The 18,253-nt window shown below is 44.9% G+C and overlaps 2 protein-coding genes across 2 annotated transcripts; both read right to left on the minus strand.

The window, feature by feature from the left end:
- Positions 1–7,575: 7,575 nt before the first annotated feature.
- Positions 7,576–13,741, minus strand: tgm5l (transglutaminase 5, like). Its single transcript, XM_042707729.1, has 15 exons — positions 13,735–13,741; positions 13,451–13,645; positions 12,886–13,122; positions 12,469–12,587; positions 12,117–12,245; positions 11,759–11,936; positions 11,399–11,534; positions 11,199–11,302; positions 10,584–10,823; positions 10,229–10,242; positions 10,066–10,174; positions 9,690–9,899; positions 9,086–9,243; positions 8,771–8,907; positions 7,576–8,135 (listed from the first exon to the last, which is right to left on the minus strand). Exons 1-15 carry the CDS (start codon positions 13,739–13,741, stop codon positions 7,982–7,984), a joined length of 2,127 nt encoding a protein of 708 aa, XP_042563663.1. The 3' UTR covers positions 7,576–7,981.
- A 2,205-nt stretch (positions 13,742–15,946) lies between these two features.
- Positions 15,947–18,073, minus strand: pxmp4 (peroxisomal membrane protein 4). Its single transcript, XM_012829351.3, has 4 exons — positions 17,677–18,073; positions 17,275–17,337; positions 16,968–17,166; positions 15,947–16,712 (listed from the first exon to the last, which is right to left on the minus strand). Exons 1-4 carry the CDS (start codon positions 17,787–17,789, stop codon positions 16,443–16,445), a joined length of 645 nt encoding a protein of 214 aa, XP_012684805.1. The 5' UTR covers positions 17,790–18,073; the 3' UTR covers positions 15,947–16,442.
- Positions 18,074–18,253: the final 180 nt, after the last annotated feature.

Here is an 18,253-nt window from a genome sequence, read left to right on the forward strand (position 1 = left end):
GTGCTGCGACTGCCCCAGCCACTAGTCCTGCAACCCCAACCGTCGCTGACCCAGCAACCCCAGCCACAGCTGGTGCTGCAACCCCGACCTCATCCTCTGACTGCGTCTTCGCGAGCCTGGCCAAGGGGATGATTCTTGTTCTCGTCGGTTCCAACAAGGCCCCCAGGCGTCTGTCAGACCCTTCGCCTCATTCTGGTCGCCCGCCCGGCCACCCACCAGACACTCTGCCCCTGCTTGGCCGCCCGCCCGGCCGCCCACCAGACACTCTGCCCCTGCTTGGCCGCCCGCCCGGCCGCCCACCAGACACTCTGCCCCTGCTTGGCCGCCCACCAGATACTCGGTCCTGGTTCGGCCGTCCACCTGGCCGGCCACCTGACCCTTGGTTCCTGCCCTCCGGCCTTGTCCTTAACCCCCTCCACCCACCCTTTATGGACTTTTGGAGTTTTCTTTGGGCCGTCTGGAAGCCGACCCTTAGAGGGGGGGTTCTGTCACGACTTCGGGCAACCATTTGGCACATTGGCGGCCTCTGGTGGCCAAAGGACATCATGAACTCATTTGTGTCCACATGTGCCTTTGTTGTCTTTGTGTGCCCTCACCTGTTCCCCATTGTGATTGGTGTTCTCACCTGTTCCCCATTGTGTGCTCTCACCTGTCTTGCGTTTTTGTGATTGTCACTTCCCTCTATTAGCCAGGGTATAAATACCTGGCTAATCTCTGTGGCCCTTATCGGGTCGTTAGAAGTCTTTCCTCAAGGACACGCAGCCATCGCAAGCACTTAGGTGCCGCTAGTCTTAGCTAGTTCCGGTTGGTGTCTTGTTGCGGTTCTCACACCGCTTCTGTTTCTCGTTGCGGTTCCTAACCGCTTTCGGCTTCTTAAAGCCTTCATCAGGTAGCTATTGTGAAAGCTACATTTTGTATCTTGTTTAGTTTATGGCCTTTTGCCCTGTTCATATCCTCTGTGCTTTTGGATTATCTTCTGTGTTTGTTTCTCGCTGTTGAAGCATCCTTGTTTCTCAATAAAAGAACCATTGAGAACATCATCCTGCCATTGGGTCCTCTCATTAGCACACTGGGCTAAGCGCAGGTTCCCCACATCCAGCATCTCGGGTTCAATCCCCGAGAAAAGCCTGAAAAGATGAGCCGCACAAGGAGACAAAGCAGGTTTCAGGTGAGGTTTGTGCGAAGCTAAACACTGGATGGGAGTTCACCTTAGATTCGTTTCAGGGATGACCCACACATTCCGATGTCACAGCTCTGCCAGGATCCTTATGGGTCGAGGGATATGATTTACCACATTCATGTTTCTTTCGGTTTCACATTTTTCCACATTTTTCAAAGCATTGATTAACGTCAATTCTCGAAAGGTTACTCACACTCAGCAGCTTGAGGATCCTGTGCCTGTGTAGTTTAGGGAGGCAGAAAAACAAATGGTGCTCTGTCCATTACAGATCAATAGAGTGATAGAAATGTCACAGAAAGGCTGCATTGTTATATATTATTTGCTATTGTTATAATAAGAACGAACACCCACACACTAACACACAGGGATCACACTGTTCTCAGGGGTAATGTGAAGCATCAGTGATTTATTTTGTTTCCTCATTAACGGATGTAAACATGTTTTCAGTGTCCAATGTGTGACTCATTCAACAATTTTCATTTTAGCCCTGTAGACCTAGAGGGAAAAAAGGAGCCAGATCATCTGCAATGACAGGTTGATTAAAAAAGTGATTGGATGGTATTATTAATCACTTTTTTCTCACCATCTCCCATTTGCATACACAGTGCCCATGCAAAGGGCTGAAGTGACGAAACATGCATTGTCCCTGCGTACTAATGAATGCTATTTACATACAATATGCATCTCAAGCTTTTTTCAGTTCTTCTTCTGTCTTTCTATAATTTATTATTTTTCAACTGAGCTCAGCATGGTTCTTGACTCCCTATCTATGGAGATGAGCTTGTGCTCCTTAAATGCACATCACTGTCATTTCACTTGACATTTAAGCCAATTAACCACATGGCAGGGAATTATGTGAGTCTGTGAGCCTCTCTGCTTACCACATCCCAGTCAGCCACTAAAACAAAACCAATGTGGAGATGTGTTTTTATGAGCATGTGTGGACACAGTCCCACACTGGACTCGAACTCACAACATTGGGTATGGGAGGTGGGCATGCTAGCAAATAGGCTAAAACCCATGGTTGTTAGCTTCTGTCGCTAGCACGTCTGTATGCAAACTCAATTCACAGCACTGTACCGGCTGGCTACCGTTACACGTGGAATGCAGAGAATCATGATCTTATGACCAGTAGCTGTGGTGGAAGAGGTAAATAAGCATTCTAAGAGGTGTAAGGGGTTGTAGAGTCAGAGATTGAAAGAGAACACAGCGATGGAGGCTAAGACACAGAGAGCAAACAGAGATATGATAAATGGTTTCATAACCTTTTAATTTCTCTCTCTCTCTCTCTCTCTACACCTGTCTGTCTTTCTGTCAGTCTTGGTTTGTTTCTCATTTTCTCACTCTCTCTTTTGGGGGAGAGATATCCATCAAGGTAACCACACTTTTATAGCATGAAGGTCAACCAAAGTCAGTCAGCTTTTATCTCAAATTAGATCACAGTTTATTTAATACTGTAGCGATTGCACAGGAGTCAGTCTTTTCTTTGGCTCTTTGCAGTTTATTAAGCAGGAACAACACATTCAGTCAAACTGATACATATTGGCAGGATGGCAGGGATCTTATACGCTGGCACAACACAGTGGGCAGTGGTGGACAAAGTCCCTAACACAGGGAAACTACACCAGGGCATTATTCATAAAACACTGACTCCTAATTGCTAAACAGAAATGACATTAACAGAAAAAGGGGAACATGAATACATTAAAATTGCACATTTACAATTACATTCACAAAATGTTTTACAGCACACTTAAATCTTACATCATACACGCACAAGGAATTGCACAACAAGCGGGTACGTTACACAGCTCCCACCAGGCCGGTCAAATGTCCTCACTGACCCAGGCTTTCAGAACAAAGTCCCTGAAGTGCTGAGGCAGTTGTCGCTGATGCTGTGAGCGCCCCTGGTGCGGCCCTGTTGCTTGCGGAGGGGAAGCAGGGGTTGGCGGCGCAACTACAGTCTCAGTGTCCCCATTAGGACACTGGCAGGGGCCTGTAGGGTGCAAGCTGGTCTCAGTGAAGCACCACCGATCTTCTCCGTCCAACCAGCCCACGACGTCCATGGCCATATGTTCCACAGGCATCTCCACCTGATACTGTTGCAGTGGGGTGTGGGAGCGCTGGATCATCCCCCTTTTGGCAGTGCAGGAGACACACTGGTGGACGTATAGCTTCATGTACCGGTGACAGCAAGGACAGTAGAGGCGGGACTGGAGCTAAAGAAGTGTACTGGCGATTCTGAAGTGGCCTGCCCCCACTGAGCCCTGGACCAGTTGAAGGACTCGGGAACGGAGGCGGCGAGGCACCAGCAGCTGTAGGATGTCACTATGGCCCCCAGGAGCCGATGCAGATGACGCTGAATGGTTAAGCAGGGCCACTGCGAGTGGAGGGCTTTGGTCTCAGGATCCAATCCTGAGATGGCAACCCAAGGAGGTTGCTGGCCTACCCCCAGCCAGCACTGGACCCAAGAGAGGACAGGATCTTTGCTTTGGTTTCGCTGGATTTGCGGGGGATTGATGCATTCCCCTGGCATCTCTGGCTGCTTCTGGGGTCTGCAGGCTGTTTCTCGATGCTCCTGCAGAGCAGCTACCACTGGAACCCTTGCTGGTGTTGCTGTGGCAGCCCCCTTCTATTTGCGATGCTTTGGACGATGACTGCAGTGGGAGCACGGTGCTGGCCTCTCTCCAGCTGACGGTGGCTCTTCTCTGCTTTGGGCACTGGGGAGCTGCTGCCGCTGCCTGACACATTGCCTTCTCTTCCTCTTCTCTCTCATCGAGCTCAGCCTGGTGCACAGGGTGCTTCGAGCCGGGGAATGCAGGATGTGCTCCTCCGGCTCTGCCTCGTCAGGAGCTACCGCCAGAGTGCCGGGGGCACTGAGGCAGATATGCTCCCTCAACCGCTCCGGCTGCAAGCTCTGAACGAAGTTCCTTCAGTGTGAGTTCTTCTTGCTGGCGGTCATTGAAGGTGGGGTAGCCCTGGCGAGTGTACAGGCACGGGTTGGCTGCATATGCACCCAAACTCTCCTTCTTGCTCCCTTCTAAGTCGAGCATGACTTGAACTCTGGTTTCTTCCACCAACCACACCTGAACAAGGTAGGTCTTGTACGGCCACTCTCCATCCTCGCATGGCAGCTTTGTGGTCATCCGCCACAGCGCCTTCATCGTTGCTAACCTGGTGTCCCGCTGGCCAGCTGCCTCTTCCAGTCGGAGCGGGCGCGCTGGCATCTCTGGCTCCTGGTCTATGAGCAGCGCCGGAGCAGGCAACTCGTTCCCCTCCTGTTGCTGTGGAAGGGGAGCGCTGGCACCGTCTGCTGTTCCTTGCTGTCACTTCTGGGCTGGGGACACGGCCTGGTTTAACCACAGCCGGTGCTCTTGGAATAACGCTTATTTGTCGTGCCCCCAGCTGCATCTTGCCCAGCAGGTTCTCTACGCGTGGTCATCCCCACTTGTGACACCAATGTAGCGATTACGCAGTCAGGCTTTTCTTTGGATCTTTGCAGTTTATTAAGCAGGAACAACACATTGGCAAACTGATACATATTGGCAGGATGGCAGGGATCTTTTACGCTGATACAACACAATGGGCAGTGGTGGACAAAGACTTCACCGGGGCATTACATATAACACGGTGACTCCTAATCGCTAACAGAAATATACGCCACAATAAAAAGGGGAACAGAAAATCAGAAAGAGGAGGAACAAAAAATACAGTACATTCTAAGATGCAACATTAACATGGAATTAAACATGGACATTTTTACAGCACATCCGCACAGGATTATGGGATGAACTTACATCATACACACACAAGAAAGCTCTGGTACACTGCAATAGCAAGAGAGGAACAGTGGATAGGCAGACAGAGGCTTTTTAGATCATGTCTGAGAGGGTGGGGGAAAAGGGAAAAGAAAAGAGAGAGATGATGATTAATTCATGCAGTGCTATCTCAACATGCTTGAGTGCCTGGCTCTGGCACCGACATTACTTGGTACAACACTATATCGCCATATTTAAAAAGGCCCAAGCATTTGGGGCTATCTCAAGGCTGTCCCTCTCTGGAGACATCAACAAGCTATCCGGTGAGGGGTACTATTTCGGGTAACAAGGCAGGGTGCTGAGACAATGTAGTCAGTCATGTTACAGCCTCCTGCTGTAGCCTACCTCTCCAGCAGAGCACTAGTCTGGAGAGCCCTAAGAGAATAGAGGACGCATACTTAATGGCGCACGCCGAACATGACAATACAAATTAAGGCAAAATAAATGGGCTTACCGTTTCTTCTCAAACCCAAGTGTGTAGCGCACATGAAAGAAATCACCCACGAATAAGAATACATTAGGCCGCAGGCTTAGATTTATGGTTAACGTCAATGTAAGTTTTTAGTTTAAGGTTTCCAGGGCTGGTAGGTGGTCTATTCTGAAGATTCAGACAGCTTCGGTGGTGGCTGTGATACCAACCTACTGCTTTGTGAGTCATCTCCATCAAGATTACCAATCATCCAGAGGCGTGATACACCAAATGGATCTCATCTACCGGTAATGGAGGTTGTAAACAAGAAGCTAGTCCTTGATGCAAAAACATCCTACAGCATCCTGCAGCAGTCTGTTCTCTATGATTCCTCTGAATTAGCATGACTGTGTAGTCTACCAATTCGGCTACTTGACAGCACCGCTGTCGCAGGAAGTTTGAGCGTCTCACTCTATAGCTGACAGAAAAGTTTCGGCTTTCTCTCCCTGGCTGTCTCTCCTGCTTTTCATTTCTCTCTCCAATAACTCAGCACAAACGAAGTGTGAGGAGGGAAAATGCGTGTTAATAATTAATGATTGGCGCAGTTAGTCAGAGCAGTGAGTCAGGGAGCCCCCCTCCCTGATGTTTAGTATGCGTTTGGCTGCTCTTGACTGTGCTCGTCTGGAATCCGGCTGGGATAACGCGGCTGTTGCTGACTGCCAGCTGGCTGCACATCGCAGCACAATGTGACACAAGGGAATACTTTTCACAAACACACGCGCGCGCACAAAAAAGGCAGACAAAAACACCGACACACCATCTTTCTCTCTCACACACACACATGCACGGTTGTTTCAAACGTGCTCACAGGCGCGCACACTGTAGATCTTTTTCAAAGGCAATGCACTCCCACATGCCCACACCTGTACAGGAACACCATCTCTCTCTCTCCCTCTCTCACCTACACACACACACACACACACACACACACACAAAGACAGAGTTTTCCCCTCAGGCTGCTCCTCTCATGTGCAAATGCAGCAAAACCATTGCTGTGCCGATGTACACCAGAGTCCCTATCAAATGGTTCTCTCTCTTGCTCTCTCTCAATGGACCCCTCCCTCCCTCTCCCAATACCCTTTCTTATATCCCTCACAGCCCATTAATACATCTGTTATCCCTCGCTCTGTGAACTCCCTCGGCGAGTAAGTTTGGAAAACTTTGGGCTGGGGAGAGAAAAGCACACGCAGTCCTCCATTGAGCTGTTCTGCACTCATTAGCCCTCCATTACTGCCGATCGATCGCAGGGCCGCCTCTAATGCAGGCCGGCGCTCATCTCTCCTGAGGGAGGCCACGGATAATACCCTCTCAGCTGCCTTTGGGGGGGGGGGGGGGGGGGGGGGGTTTGTATCGCGGAAAGCCGGTTGCCAGCAGAGTACAGCTCTCAGCGCCCCGCTTTGATGGCGAGGCTGTGCCCTGAGCTCTGGCTCGGATGCAGTCGAGTGTGCCGCTGCGGCCTCGAGTGCCGCCCTAGAACCAGGCTTGGCACTCGGTCTTAGGCTCAAGGAGCTGAAGAAGAGTCTGTTTCCCCGACAGATGTAGGGAGGGGTGTGTGCGCAATGGAGGTTGCAACAATAGAGGCTGCATCTCTGTTTCCAATATTTGTGTTGCGGTATGTTTGTTTCTGTTGTTCATGGTAAACTTATTGGGGATATTCATATTTGGAAGCATAGAAAACAACATCTGTGCAAGCCATAAAGGTAGACATTTCCTGCCTTCTTTCCCCGACCTGTCAGTCTTGCCTTACTTCATGTCGGCCTACACTGACTACTTTGCATGATTCACTTTTGAAGTGGGAGGTCGGTGCAATGTTCAGGGGATATGCGTGTAATAAACTCACCATGAACTCTGGGACTTGTTTGCCAGTGCATCCGTTTGTGTGGAAATAATCTAAGAACCACAGTGCCCCCTAGAGTTCGAGTTGAGTCGAGGAAGGCATGACACGCTTTCACTATGCCTGCTTTGTTGCCTTTAGCAGAATGTAGCAATCACAGCAATTATATCCAAGCATTCTAGCATATCAAAAACTCATATTAGTGATGAACACATATAACCTTCAGTAGACAATGAAGTCAGTGTTGACGTATTTATGTTTATTTAATAACTGTATATTGTTTAAGAGGGTACAAAATACATAAATATGATTGTAAGGTAAAATCCTTACAAAATAAATAATTCAAATAATTTATACAAAGAGTCTGTAGGTGAGTCTCACATTTGACGTAACACAATGCAGTATTATTATCTTATTATTATTAATAATAATAATATTTCATGCCAAGCAACTTTAAACTGTCACAATTATTAATACACGTACTACTAAAAAAAATTCCCCTTCAAGTGCATTCATTATTTTATAATAATACAAAAAAAAACATATATTCGTTATTATAATTATAATTTATAATAATAATATTATAATAGTACACTGTGGTGTACATGGCTGATGATTCATTCATTTGGAAATAGTCCAAATCAGGTGCACATTAAGTACTGTTCTTAAAAAAAGACTCCTTACAGAGTTTTGACACTGATGGTTTTGAAGCCCCGGATCACAGTTGGGATGTTGGACAGCACAAGGCTGGCGTGAAGCATCTTGACCCCTGCCATCTTAGGAGTGAAACTGATCATCTCCTGCATGGTTTTGCCTGGCTGGAGGGCTAGTACCCTGCAACATATGACATATGACATATTATATTGCATACAACAACATTATAGCAGATGTCCAAGTAGAAATATGTTATAGCATCTGAAAGTATAAATATGTATATTTTTAAGCCAAGGTGTGGCTTAAAAATGACAATGTCATATAATTCTTCCCTCAATATCTCAATATCTTATTTTCATATTTACAGATCCTATGACAACAATGTTATAAGGAAAGAAAGAAAAGAAAAAAAGACCTGATCTTATTCTATCTACACACATCTCTGTTTTCATTTGAGTAGAAGGCCCTATGCGTACAGTTCCCCATTCCAATCATTTGTTTGGTCTTCTAACCGGGCAAGATTTATCTTCTCTATGGTTTATGCTTCAAGGACATTTCAAACTTGTAAACAAAAGACAATCCAAAAACACATAGTGGACATTCCAGCTGGGTCACGTAGCGAGCAAGGACCTGCCCTACGCTCCACCCAACAAAGACGCGCATAGATCTGTGTGCCACTCCCACCTACACTGAATACACATCACATTGTTACTTTAGAAATGATAACCTTGAGACCTCTCTCTTCTGTATATTTACCAAAGGCACACCTTGATGGTGTGGTTTGGTGGATTCCTGGTGTGTGTGAATTTTCTCACCTGATCTGGATCTTGTTCTCCAGCAGGCCAGATCCTGCTACGGTCAGCACGCCTCCGATGGGTACATGGAAAGTGTTGGTGAACGCCAGCTGGGCCTTATGCTCTTTCTGTGGCACCACATTTTCTTTGTTTGGAACCTGGCAGAGGTGAAATATATCATATTGTATTAAATACATACGGTATAAGTTCATGCTTCTGATTCTGTGTCTACTATGTTTATGGGTTCACAACTCTCTTTTTCATACAGTGCTGACAACACAATCTTCAATTTAGCAAGCCACTCTGTAGTTTAGTGTCCCTGTGAAGCCACCGTACCTGTATGACGATCTCAGGGCTGGCGATGTTGAAGTCCTCATGGGCTAGTACTCGCTCCTGACTCTCCTCATCTTCAATCACCACAGCCAGATTGACCAGGTTCTCCCCAATCGTAACCTCACATTTCTCAAGAGGAATCACGTGTGGTATCTCTAGGGCTGTTGATTGTAACAACATATGAAACAATACATAATATAATATAACAGTATGTATATAACAGTATGAATGTATGTAAAAAGAAGTACAATAATTTAACAAGCAATTAAAATACACAAAATACACTTGAATGTGCGATGTAAAATGGACACCAAATGCCTATTGCTTGCTGCCTTTATTCATGCTGTCAGTACATAACTGCGCTCATAGGCAAAGCCTGGACACTTAAGTCTATGTATACAAAACAAAGTCCCTCTTTGAACTAAAGAATGGGCACACCTTTTGTAAAGGGGGTGTGTCTGGGTGTAATAAATCAACCAAATACATTGGATTAGTAACTAGAGAGACCGTTAGGACAGTTAGGTTAAGTCCTTCGAATGAAATTGACCATAATGAATGACTGGGAATGGAAAGGCATGACGGCTAGCGGGATAGAGGGTTCCCTTACTTTGGTGAGGGCTGATCTGTACAACCTTATGTTCCTCCCAGAAGGTGTCTCCTGGACTGTTGCTGTACTCCTTGACCTGGGCGTTCACGTGCTCCCTCAGCGTTTTCATAGTGTTTCCCTGGTTGGCCACCATGACCGTGAAGCAGATGTCATCTCCCGCCATTGGAACATGGTCGAATTTCAGGGACACAGTCAGACCTTGTCTAGATCCTAGGAGACAACCATAAACAGGGGTTTATTGACGTCCTTTTTCTTTTCTAACATGTATGCAGTCACAAATGAAAAACTGATTAAAACAAGTATTAAAACTTTGGGGAGGACAGTATACTTGCACTGAATACAGTGTGGGGAGAATCAGGTACAATTTCAAACTTACTTCTGTCGAGGGCGGCAGGCGCTGATGAGAGAGATGGAAAAAAGCCATACATGTTATAACACACTGCAGTCAATGATAGATTGTTATTGGTATTTTTGAGAAATGTATACTAAATATAACACTTTTTATGCCAGGTCTCACTTAAGTTAACAAAAGAACTTACCAAACGATCTTGATCTTAAAGAAGGCTCAGGGGCTGTAGAGACCACAGAGAAGCCGATTAGTAAAACTCTCAAGCAAACCATTCATTCTTGACTCTTGATTAGGCAACCGCAAACAATGGGCAAGAAACATACTAAACATATTCCCCTTCAATGTCTCATGTCAACAAAATTCATGACAATGAAACTCACAATAAACAATACAATACATACAATACAATAAACAACTGAATAATGTCCCGCTCATGTGATCGTACATTACAACAGATTATAATAAATACATTTTCTATAGTAATAAATGAAATCTCTGCACAGCCATACATGACAAAACTGCACAGTCTCAGCCTCTTATATCACCTTCCTGAGCTTTGTAAGAAGCAGTGATGTCTTGTGGGAGACTGGTGCCCAGGGACTTGGTGCAGATGAGTGCTCCCACTCTGTCCGAGTCCGTGTCCACCTGGAAGGACTGGTGGTTGGACATGATGAACGTGTGCACCTCTGCGTTCATCTCGGCGTACACGAAGGGGACGTCGAAGGCCGCGTTGAGCTGCTTGTCTTGCACGGCCTTAACCGATGCCGGGCCACAGCGGAACATACCTGCAACACACAACCAAACAAGCTTGGTAAGGTAAGGCAGATGTGTTTGTTTCATATATTTCATCCATATAGGATTGAAAGAGCTGCACACAGAAGAATAACAGAATACTGAAAAGAAAACAATTAAGAGAAAAGATCAATTTAAAGATGATGAAAAAGGTTTATGGAACAATCCAACCGTAAATCTATCAAAACGCAGCTCAATATCAAACCTCAAAGACAATCACCGGGACTATACTGGTTTGTGCAGACATGTGAAATATATATGGGCTTTGCCAGTAACAAATGACCACAAATATCAGAGGCAGGAACAGGAGCAGTCATGCTGAACACTTGGCATCTGGAGGACAAACACAACTAAACTTGACCTCTGACCTGCACTCCTCTCCTGTGGGGTGGGATCCAACACCTGCCATCCATCATAAGCCATTCCAAGATCCTGACGCCTCATCCAGCTCTCTACCCACACGTGGAAATTCCTGAGAGGGAGAAAGCAAGATCATGTTTTTAATAAAAAACACTGACAGACACGACACTTGGGACGTCACAACAGGCAAAGAGGTGGAGGTACTGACCAGATGCTGTCTTTGCTGCGAGGCAGCTTCTTCCCCATGGGGGAGTAATACTCCTCGATCACCAGGTTAGCGTTCGTGTCGTGGGCCGAGTTGAAGTTGGTGACCACACGACATGGAATCCCGAGCACCCGCATAACTGCAGTCAAATCACAGTCAGTTCACATGACAAACTTATATCAATCTAATTACTGTATACTACTTTTTTCGTACATAAAATTGTACGCTTTCTTTTGCGTAGGAGGGCAATAACTTAAGCAGATCCAAGTCTTCTCATAAGGATAAAAAGAAATAATACATTTTTCAGTCCTTGATCACATGCTCGCCAATATATTACTGGCCAGGTAATGGGCCATGCCTTACCAGTACACATGACTGCAGCAAAGACCCAGCACTGGCCATATTTAACAGGGATAAAGTTGGACTTGGCCCACTGGCTGAGAATTTCCCCGGTCCCTGTCCACTTGGTTGGGTGCACACCATTGCCGTAGTCCCCTGACCATTTGCCCATCAGAACTCCCTGGTCATCCTGACAGTTAATCTGAGCACGCAGAAGGTAAACACAATAAGAATTATAAGTATTTATAAGTATTATCACAAGTAGATGCAATTAAGAATGTGTTATGGAAACTTGTTATGCCTGAAATAAATTGATGTGTGAATAGGAGGGCTGCATTGTTATGTGACGAGAGGTACGGTACAATACAGATGGGTATCTTACCATGGCGGACACCACTCGGCTGATGTAGACTGGGTCACCACGGCTCAGGTAATCCTTGTTCCAGTCCATTTTGTGCTGAGGGCTTACCTGGAGTAGGCTCATGCAGGCCTCCAGGATGTCTGTCTCATACTGAAACCACACAGACACATATTAGTCCAGTGTGAATGATGCCATTGGGGTGGTCAACTTTTTCTTCAGGGTGTACATGGGACAATGCAGTTGAAATTGTACACAACATGTAAATGTTTGTAATAATAATAATAATATATATATATATTTTTTTATTTTAATCAATCAAAAATAAACTCCTAATATTATTATGGCTGATGCATGATTGAGGGGACTGTCTCACCTGGTCAAAAGACCATGGTCTGGATGCTATGTTACTGGGGGTGCCCATGTACAAGAAGCCAAAGTCATTCTTGACATATTCCTCTCTCTGGCTCTCCAGGGGGAGATACACTGAATCATCTGTAAAAGACACGACGACACACTTTAATCGACTACAAAAACAGCGTGAACCTTTAAACATTGGTGGCCTTGGCAATTGCCTAATTGGCAAATTCAGCGCTCAACCAGATTTCTTTAGTGATCACATTTCTACCACCGACCAAAAGGGAAAAACTATGTATGACAATAATTACAATTATAATACAAAAACAAAGCTCTACATATTTGAATTACTTTAAAATATTTAAAATCATATTTTATTGACCAAAACCAGTAACAAAAAAACGCTTAATAAAAATGTCTGTATTTCTGAGCTCACCTTTGCACCAGGGATTGCAGAGCAGGGTGAACTGGCCCACCCTGTAAGTCTTGTGCTGGTAGGTGGAGAGCACGTGGAGCTGGAGCTGGTAGGTGCCCACGGGGGCAGAGGCAGGGGTGCACAGGTAGAGGGTTAGGGTCTGAGGGTCTGCCAAGCTGTCAGCATGAAAGTAAGCAGCCCACTGAGGTTGCGCTGGCTGCTTGGAGAAATTGACAGGGATCTGGACATACAGGTCACCTGTGGAGGGAGAGAAAGGGAGAGGTGAAGTGCTGTACATCTCTACAGAGAGAGATAAAGGGAGAGAGAGAGAGAACGGGAGAGGTGAAGTGCTGTACATCTCCACCGATAGAGAGAAAAAGGGAGAGGTGAAGTGCTGTACATCTCCACAGAGAGAGAGAGAGAAAGGGAGAGAGAGAGAGAGAGAACGGGAGAGGTGAAGTGCTGTACATCTCCACAGAGAGAGAGAGAGAGAGAGAAAGAAAGGGAGAGGTGAAGTGCTGTACATCTCCACCGAGAGAGAGAGAAAGGGAGAAACTGTAAACTGACATAGTATGCAACAACGCACCTAATAGCATTTTAAACACCAGTCTGTGTCTGACTGGGTCGTAACCTCTCCCCCCCAGTGCCAGACTGATTTTGAAAGGCTGGCCCCTCCTCACAACCAGGGTCCTGGCGCTGAAGCCCTCCGTTTCATGGCTTTCCTGGTTCTCCTGCTGTTCCAAGTTAACATGGCGAATTGTCAAATCTGCACATGGAGAAAACAAAACATGTGATTAGGTATCCGGTGAGAGTTCTTATATAGTTGCCATTTAACAAATTCCACAAAACCCCAAACCAAACACCACCTACCTTCCATTAGTTCTTCTAGATGAGTAGGCTGCTGTTTGTTCTCGTGCTTCTATCACCCATCCTTATTTAAGCACTCTCTCTCTCCGCCACACCCCAACAGAGGGTCATGGGGCATGGCGGGAGGTGACAAAATGTGGACATTCTTGTTTCACATATCCTACAGAACAGTGTAGGTCTGGGCTATTTCGCAATCAGGTGAGGCACAGAGAACATAGTTCATGCAAGTCAGTTCGTCATAGCAACCCAAGGGAGGGAAATGGAACTGTACCAAAAAAAGAAAAACAGCTCTTGTGGGACTTTAAGACGAGCAAACAGATCTGTCACTTGATTCACACTTCAGTTATAAAGGAGTTCAGATTGAAGTGCATAGCCCTGACCGCCGATGTGGGACTAAGCACTGTGGTGGCAGGAAAATCAGATGAAACAGATCTGAGGGTTTGACAAACATCTGGTTTGCTGCTGAAAGAAAGGCGAATAGAGCGGCATCAAGGACTGCATTCTGCATGAACTCTGAAGAATGACGTTGTAATACACAGAGCTTGATTTAGCCAGATATTGGGTTCTGAACATATGGCGATGAATTAAAACATGGTCAAGCGTGGTTGTTTTTCAGTTGATATGTATTTGTTTTGGTACACAGCATTCAGTGGTAAGGCAAGTATGAACAAAGCCCATGATGAAACGCCAGTTGAGAGGTGCGCACAGATTTTTTTATAATTATATAAATATTTGTTGTAAACACTTTCCCTCTGCCTCACCCTTATTTTCCATTTGCTAAGGTGTGAAAACTAGTTTAGAGGACATTTAGCTAAAAATAAATGCCTATACCGCACAGGTAAGGGCAAGATGAAACAGGTCAGTTGCATCCCATAACTCAAAAGATTACAAGCGATACACACAGACGGGTTATTAAGTTAGGTGTGTGAGGGTTTGACCTGTAGTTTCACAGGTGTAACACATTACAATGTCCTGGACGTTCTCTCCCAACACACCCACTGATTCACTAGCCAGACATTTTACTACATCCATGCTTCACTGAGTTTAAATTCATATGAAAAACACTCAACTGGGGCACAAAAGGTAGGCTGAGCCTAAGGTGATCTGATTCACTTCTCCTCAGAACTCACCCATAGCCAAATAAATCCCAAATGAAGCAATACTTTTAGAAAACTTGGCAGCAGACTAAGGCGTGGTTCTTGTGTCAACTGCCGCAACACCACTTTCCATATATGCGGTTGGAGGCGGGGAGTCAAAAAGCACTGCCATCCGACAGCTACTGATGTCCATCAACTCTGCATGACAGCGGCTTGTAAGGTATTCCTTAAACCAGAATACAGGCCAAGAATGCAACACACCATGTGGAAATAGACTATACCGGGATTAACACATCCTCTCTGTGCTTTACAAGTGACTCATACTTTACAAACGCCTTCATCAGACATAATTGTATCACGTAATGTTATGCACACACCCATAACCTTCCTAGAAATAAATACCTTTTCACAAATAGAGAAAAGAACAAAAAGAATCCTGAGAATATCACCTCATGGTTGCCTTAATGACCAGACAGAGGTATAGATGGAGGATTTATCAGAATGAATGACGAATGAATCCTTCTGAATGTTTAAAACAAAATGACAATGAAGATTCAGAGAATTGTACAGTACTGTTATTTAATTGTGCAACACATTTAAGTATAGATCACATATTTACAAAATTATTATTATTTATTTTTTTAGTTATCCTTCTAGTGAAAACATACTTCTGCATACCTGTTTTAGATGGGGACATTGGAAAGGTACAGAAAGTTCAGCAAGACATAATATGTACACCAGCCACTGAACTTCACTCAGTGTATAACATTTTTATGCTCTAGACCTTCATCAGACCGGTGACATATAATCAACACATCTGTCCTGGAGACCTTCATTACCAACATGACTGATTCAATCTACATCACCTAGAAGGTGTACAGGATCAAATTGTGGTCGAGATGGGCATATATACTTAAGGTTAATATCTCCTCAATGTTATTACGTGTCAAAATCACACAGTAATACAATGGGAAGGTACTGGGGGGGAATTATAAATGGCTATAAAATCCATAATCAGATTAAGTCTGAAAATGTATTTACAGCCAGCGGTGCAGATGGGATTTTTGAACTGGGGGGGACGCTAACATCGCCTAATCAGCTGTGCAGAGTTATTAACTGATGATTGTCGCCTTACGTAGGGAGAGTGGTGGGGACGGATCAGGGTCACTATGAATCTGGGGGGGACATGTCCCCCCCGTCCCCAGTGCTATCTGCGCCCCTGTTTACAGCTAATGCTAATATTCTTAGAACATACAAGATAAATGGTACTTTTCCACCTTCCTATTTAGCCCTTCTGATTTAAAACACTGTAAGCTCTCAAAGCTTCCAATCTGATCCTTAATCCTCCACAGCTGGACTCAGGTTTGTGATTATGTAACTTACGTTGCGAATCAAGTGCAGGTTGACTCAGTGGAGTGCACAGTAATTAAACTAACTCATTAATGAATTACTGCTTATTTAAACATTAAATCACTTCCTGGGAGAATAGGGCTCTTTACCAGCACTGTAATTGCCACAAAGTTAGCGAACAGCCTGATACTCACTTGGCCTCACATGACTTAAAATGTAGCCAAGCATTTTGAAGTGCCACAGTGCAAGCCAACGGATGAGATCTCAGTTTGCTGCTGCTGCCTTGGGTTTGTTATAGATAAGGAAGTCTGTGATGTCGTGCCACACATTGCTGTCATGGTAGAGGTAATTCATGGAGGACTGGAGAGATGGCTGCAGGGTGTGGGGATAGTACTCGAATAGCCACAAGACAATGCCCCACACCAGGGTGGCAAACATGGGGAAAGGGTCTCTCTTTGGCTGAGGGATGAAGCCTTTCTCCACGGCCAGGCGAGAAAGAGCAAATAGGATCCTGGATAGTAAGTACATATTTATCTGAAAAGGGGAGAGATGCAAGGGAAAAAAAGATGAAAAATATTACAGCATATGTTATGCAGACTTTTCAGTTTGATTTGAATTGAGGACTTCATCAGAAGGTGCAGTGACTTAATTTACAGTAAATTAGTAGCAGTGTAGTTAATAAATTGAGCTTCTGATCTCTAAGACGATTCTCATGGTTGTAATACTGAATCAAAATCCCTACTGGAAGGCTGAACCTACCCTTAGCTAAGACTCCTCTCAATCGCTCACCTGGCTGTTGATGTTATTGTTGTCCCCAAACACTAGCCATCCCCCAAGGCACGCTGCAAGGAATGACTGGGACTGCAGGGTCTTTCCCTGGATCTTTTCTTGAAGACCCTGAAGCCCTTTGTAAACGAAGACGAAGTAGGCAAGATTCCGCGAGTGAGTGTATGTTGCTTTGAAGATGGCTTTCAGCTTTTCTTTCAAGCTGAGGTTATGGGACAAGGGAGGAACAGCATAAGTATAGAGTAATTCATATTCTGATAAGAATGGTTCTTAATGGGGTGAAAGAAATAGAGTGTATAGTTTATATTACCTCCCGCTCCTGAACAAAAATGTCATAACAAGGGCATGGGGGGCACGAATTTTCGCCCCATATCTAAAAGCAAAACAGTCGACAGACATTTAACGTTAAGTACATTTTCAAATAACCATGAGTACAAAAAAGCCACTCGTTTTTATCAGTAGTGCACGGTGTAACGACTGATGTAGCAATATATAAGATACCAGCTAGCTAAATTGGTATTTCGCCAACAAATATGATAGTTTGCTAGCATGCCAACAATCATTTAACACAGATGCAGCCAGCTGGGTAGCTAGCAGCCTGTAATAACAGACTAGCTAATACAAATGTAGCTATTCAGCAAGCCAACAGGTGTGGCAACAATTTGGTAACATTACAAAGGTGCACACATATTTTGTCCACCATCTTACTCACACTGCTCCATTCCTGAAACCTTTCACCACCGCCAATAAAGCTTTATACTTTTCTTGGTTAAGTACATTGTTCAAAGTATACAGTAATGTTTTCAGGAGTTCTGACCCTGCCATGTTCAACGGTGGGGTATTTTAATTTTGTTACACCCGATTGTACCACGTCTATTGTCGTTTAGAAACAATGCACAGATAAAGTGTTCCGAGGGGCACCATTATAGTTATTCAAATATCTGACATTTTGGGCTGATCTATTCTTGGCGAAAAATAAAAATAATGGATTCTATTCGAAAAAGATATAAACTTTAATGTCTTATTCACGGTCTAAGCCCAGTTTTTCTCCCGTTCTCTATCACCAAGACATGACACCGCCCTCAAGTGGTCTTTAACAGAACGACAGCTTCAGCTCACATACATCTGTGAACAATATGACTTGGGTGAAGGCGTGTTTAAACATGGCCTGTGAAATGAATTATTTTGGAAGAAACATTCAAAAGTTTCACATGTTCTTGGTGAAGGCAGAATCATGGACTAAATCCTCATTTCCTCCTTCTTGCATAGCATTAATTGGGTACAATAAG

This window comes from Clupea harengus, chromosome 5 (assembly GCF_900700415.2).
Source record: "Clupea harengus chromosome 5, Ch_v2.0.2, whole genome shotgun sequence".
In the NCBI taxonomy this organism is placed as follows: Eukaryota; Metazoa; Chordata; class Actinopteri; order Clupeiformes; family Clupeidae; genus Clupea; species Clupea harengus.

What these genes read in the sequence shown, in the direction of transcription:
- tgm5l (XM_042707729.1), bottom strand. An exon ending in CTGCAATCCCTGGTGCAAAG is followed by an intron (nt 12,588 to 12,885) that starts GTGAGCTCAGAA and finishes TGTCTTTTACAG; the next exon opens with ATGATTCAGTGTATCTCCCC. An exon ending in CCCACAGGAGAGGAGTGCAG is followed by an intron (nt 10,824 to 11,198) that starts GTCAGAGGTCAA and finishes TGTGTGTTGCAG; the next exon opens with GTATGTTCCGCTGTGGCCCG.
- pxmp4 (XM_012829351.3), bottom strand. Translation starts at nt 17,789, where the DNA reads ATGGCAGGGTCAGAACTCCTGAAAACATTACTGTATACTTTGAACAAT. An exon ending in GGTTTCAGGAATGGAGCAGT is followed by an intron (nt 17,338 to 17,676) that starts GTGAGTAAGATG and finishes TTTTGCTTTTAG; the next exon opens with ATATGGGGCGAAAATTCGTG. An exon ending in ACAATAACATCAACAGCCAG is followed by an intron (nt 16,713 to 16,967) that starts GTGAGCGATTGA and finishes TCCCCTTTTCAG; the next exon opens with ATAAATATGTACTTACTATC.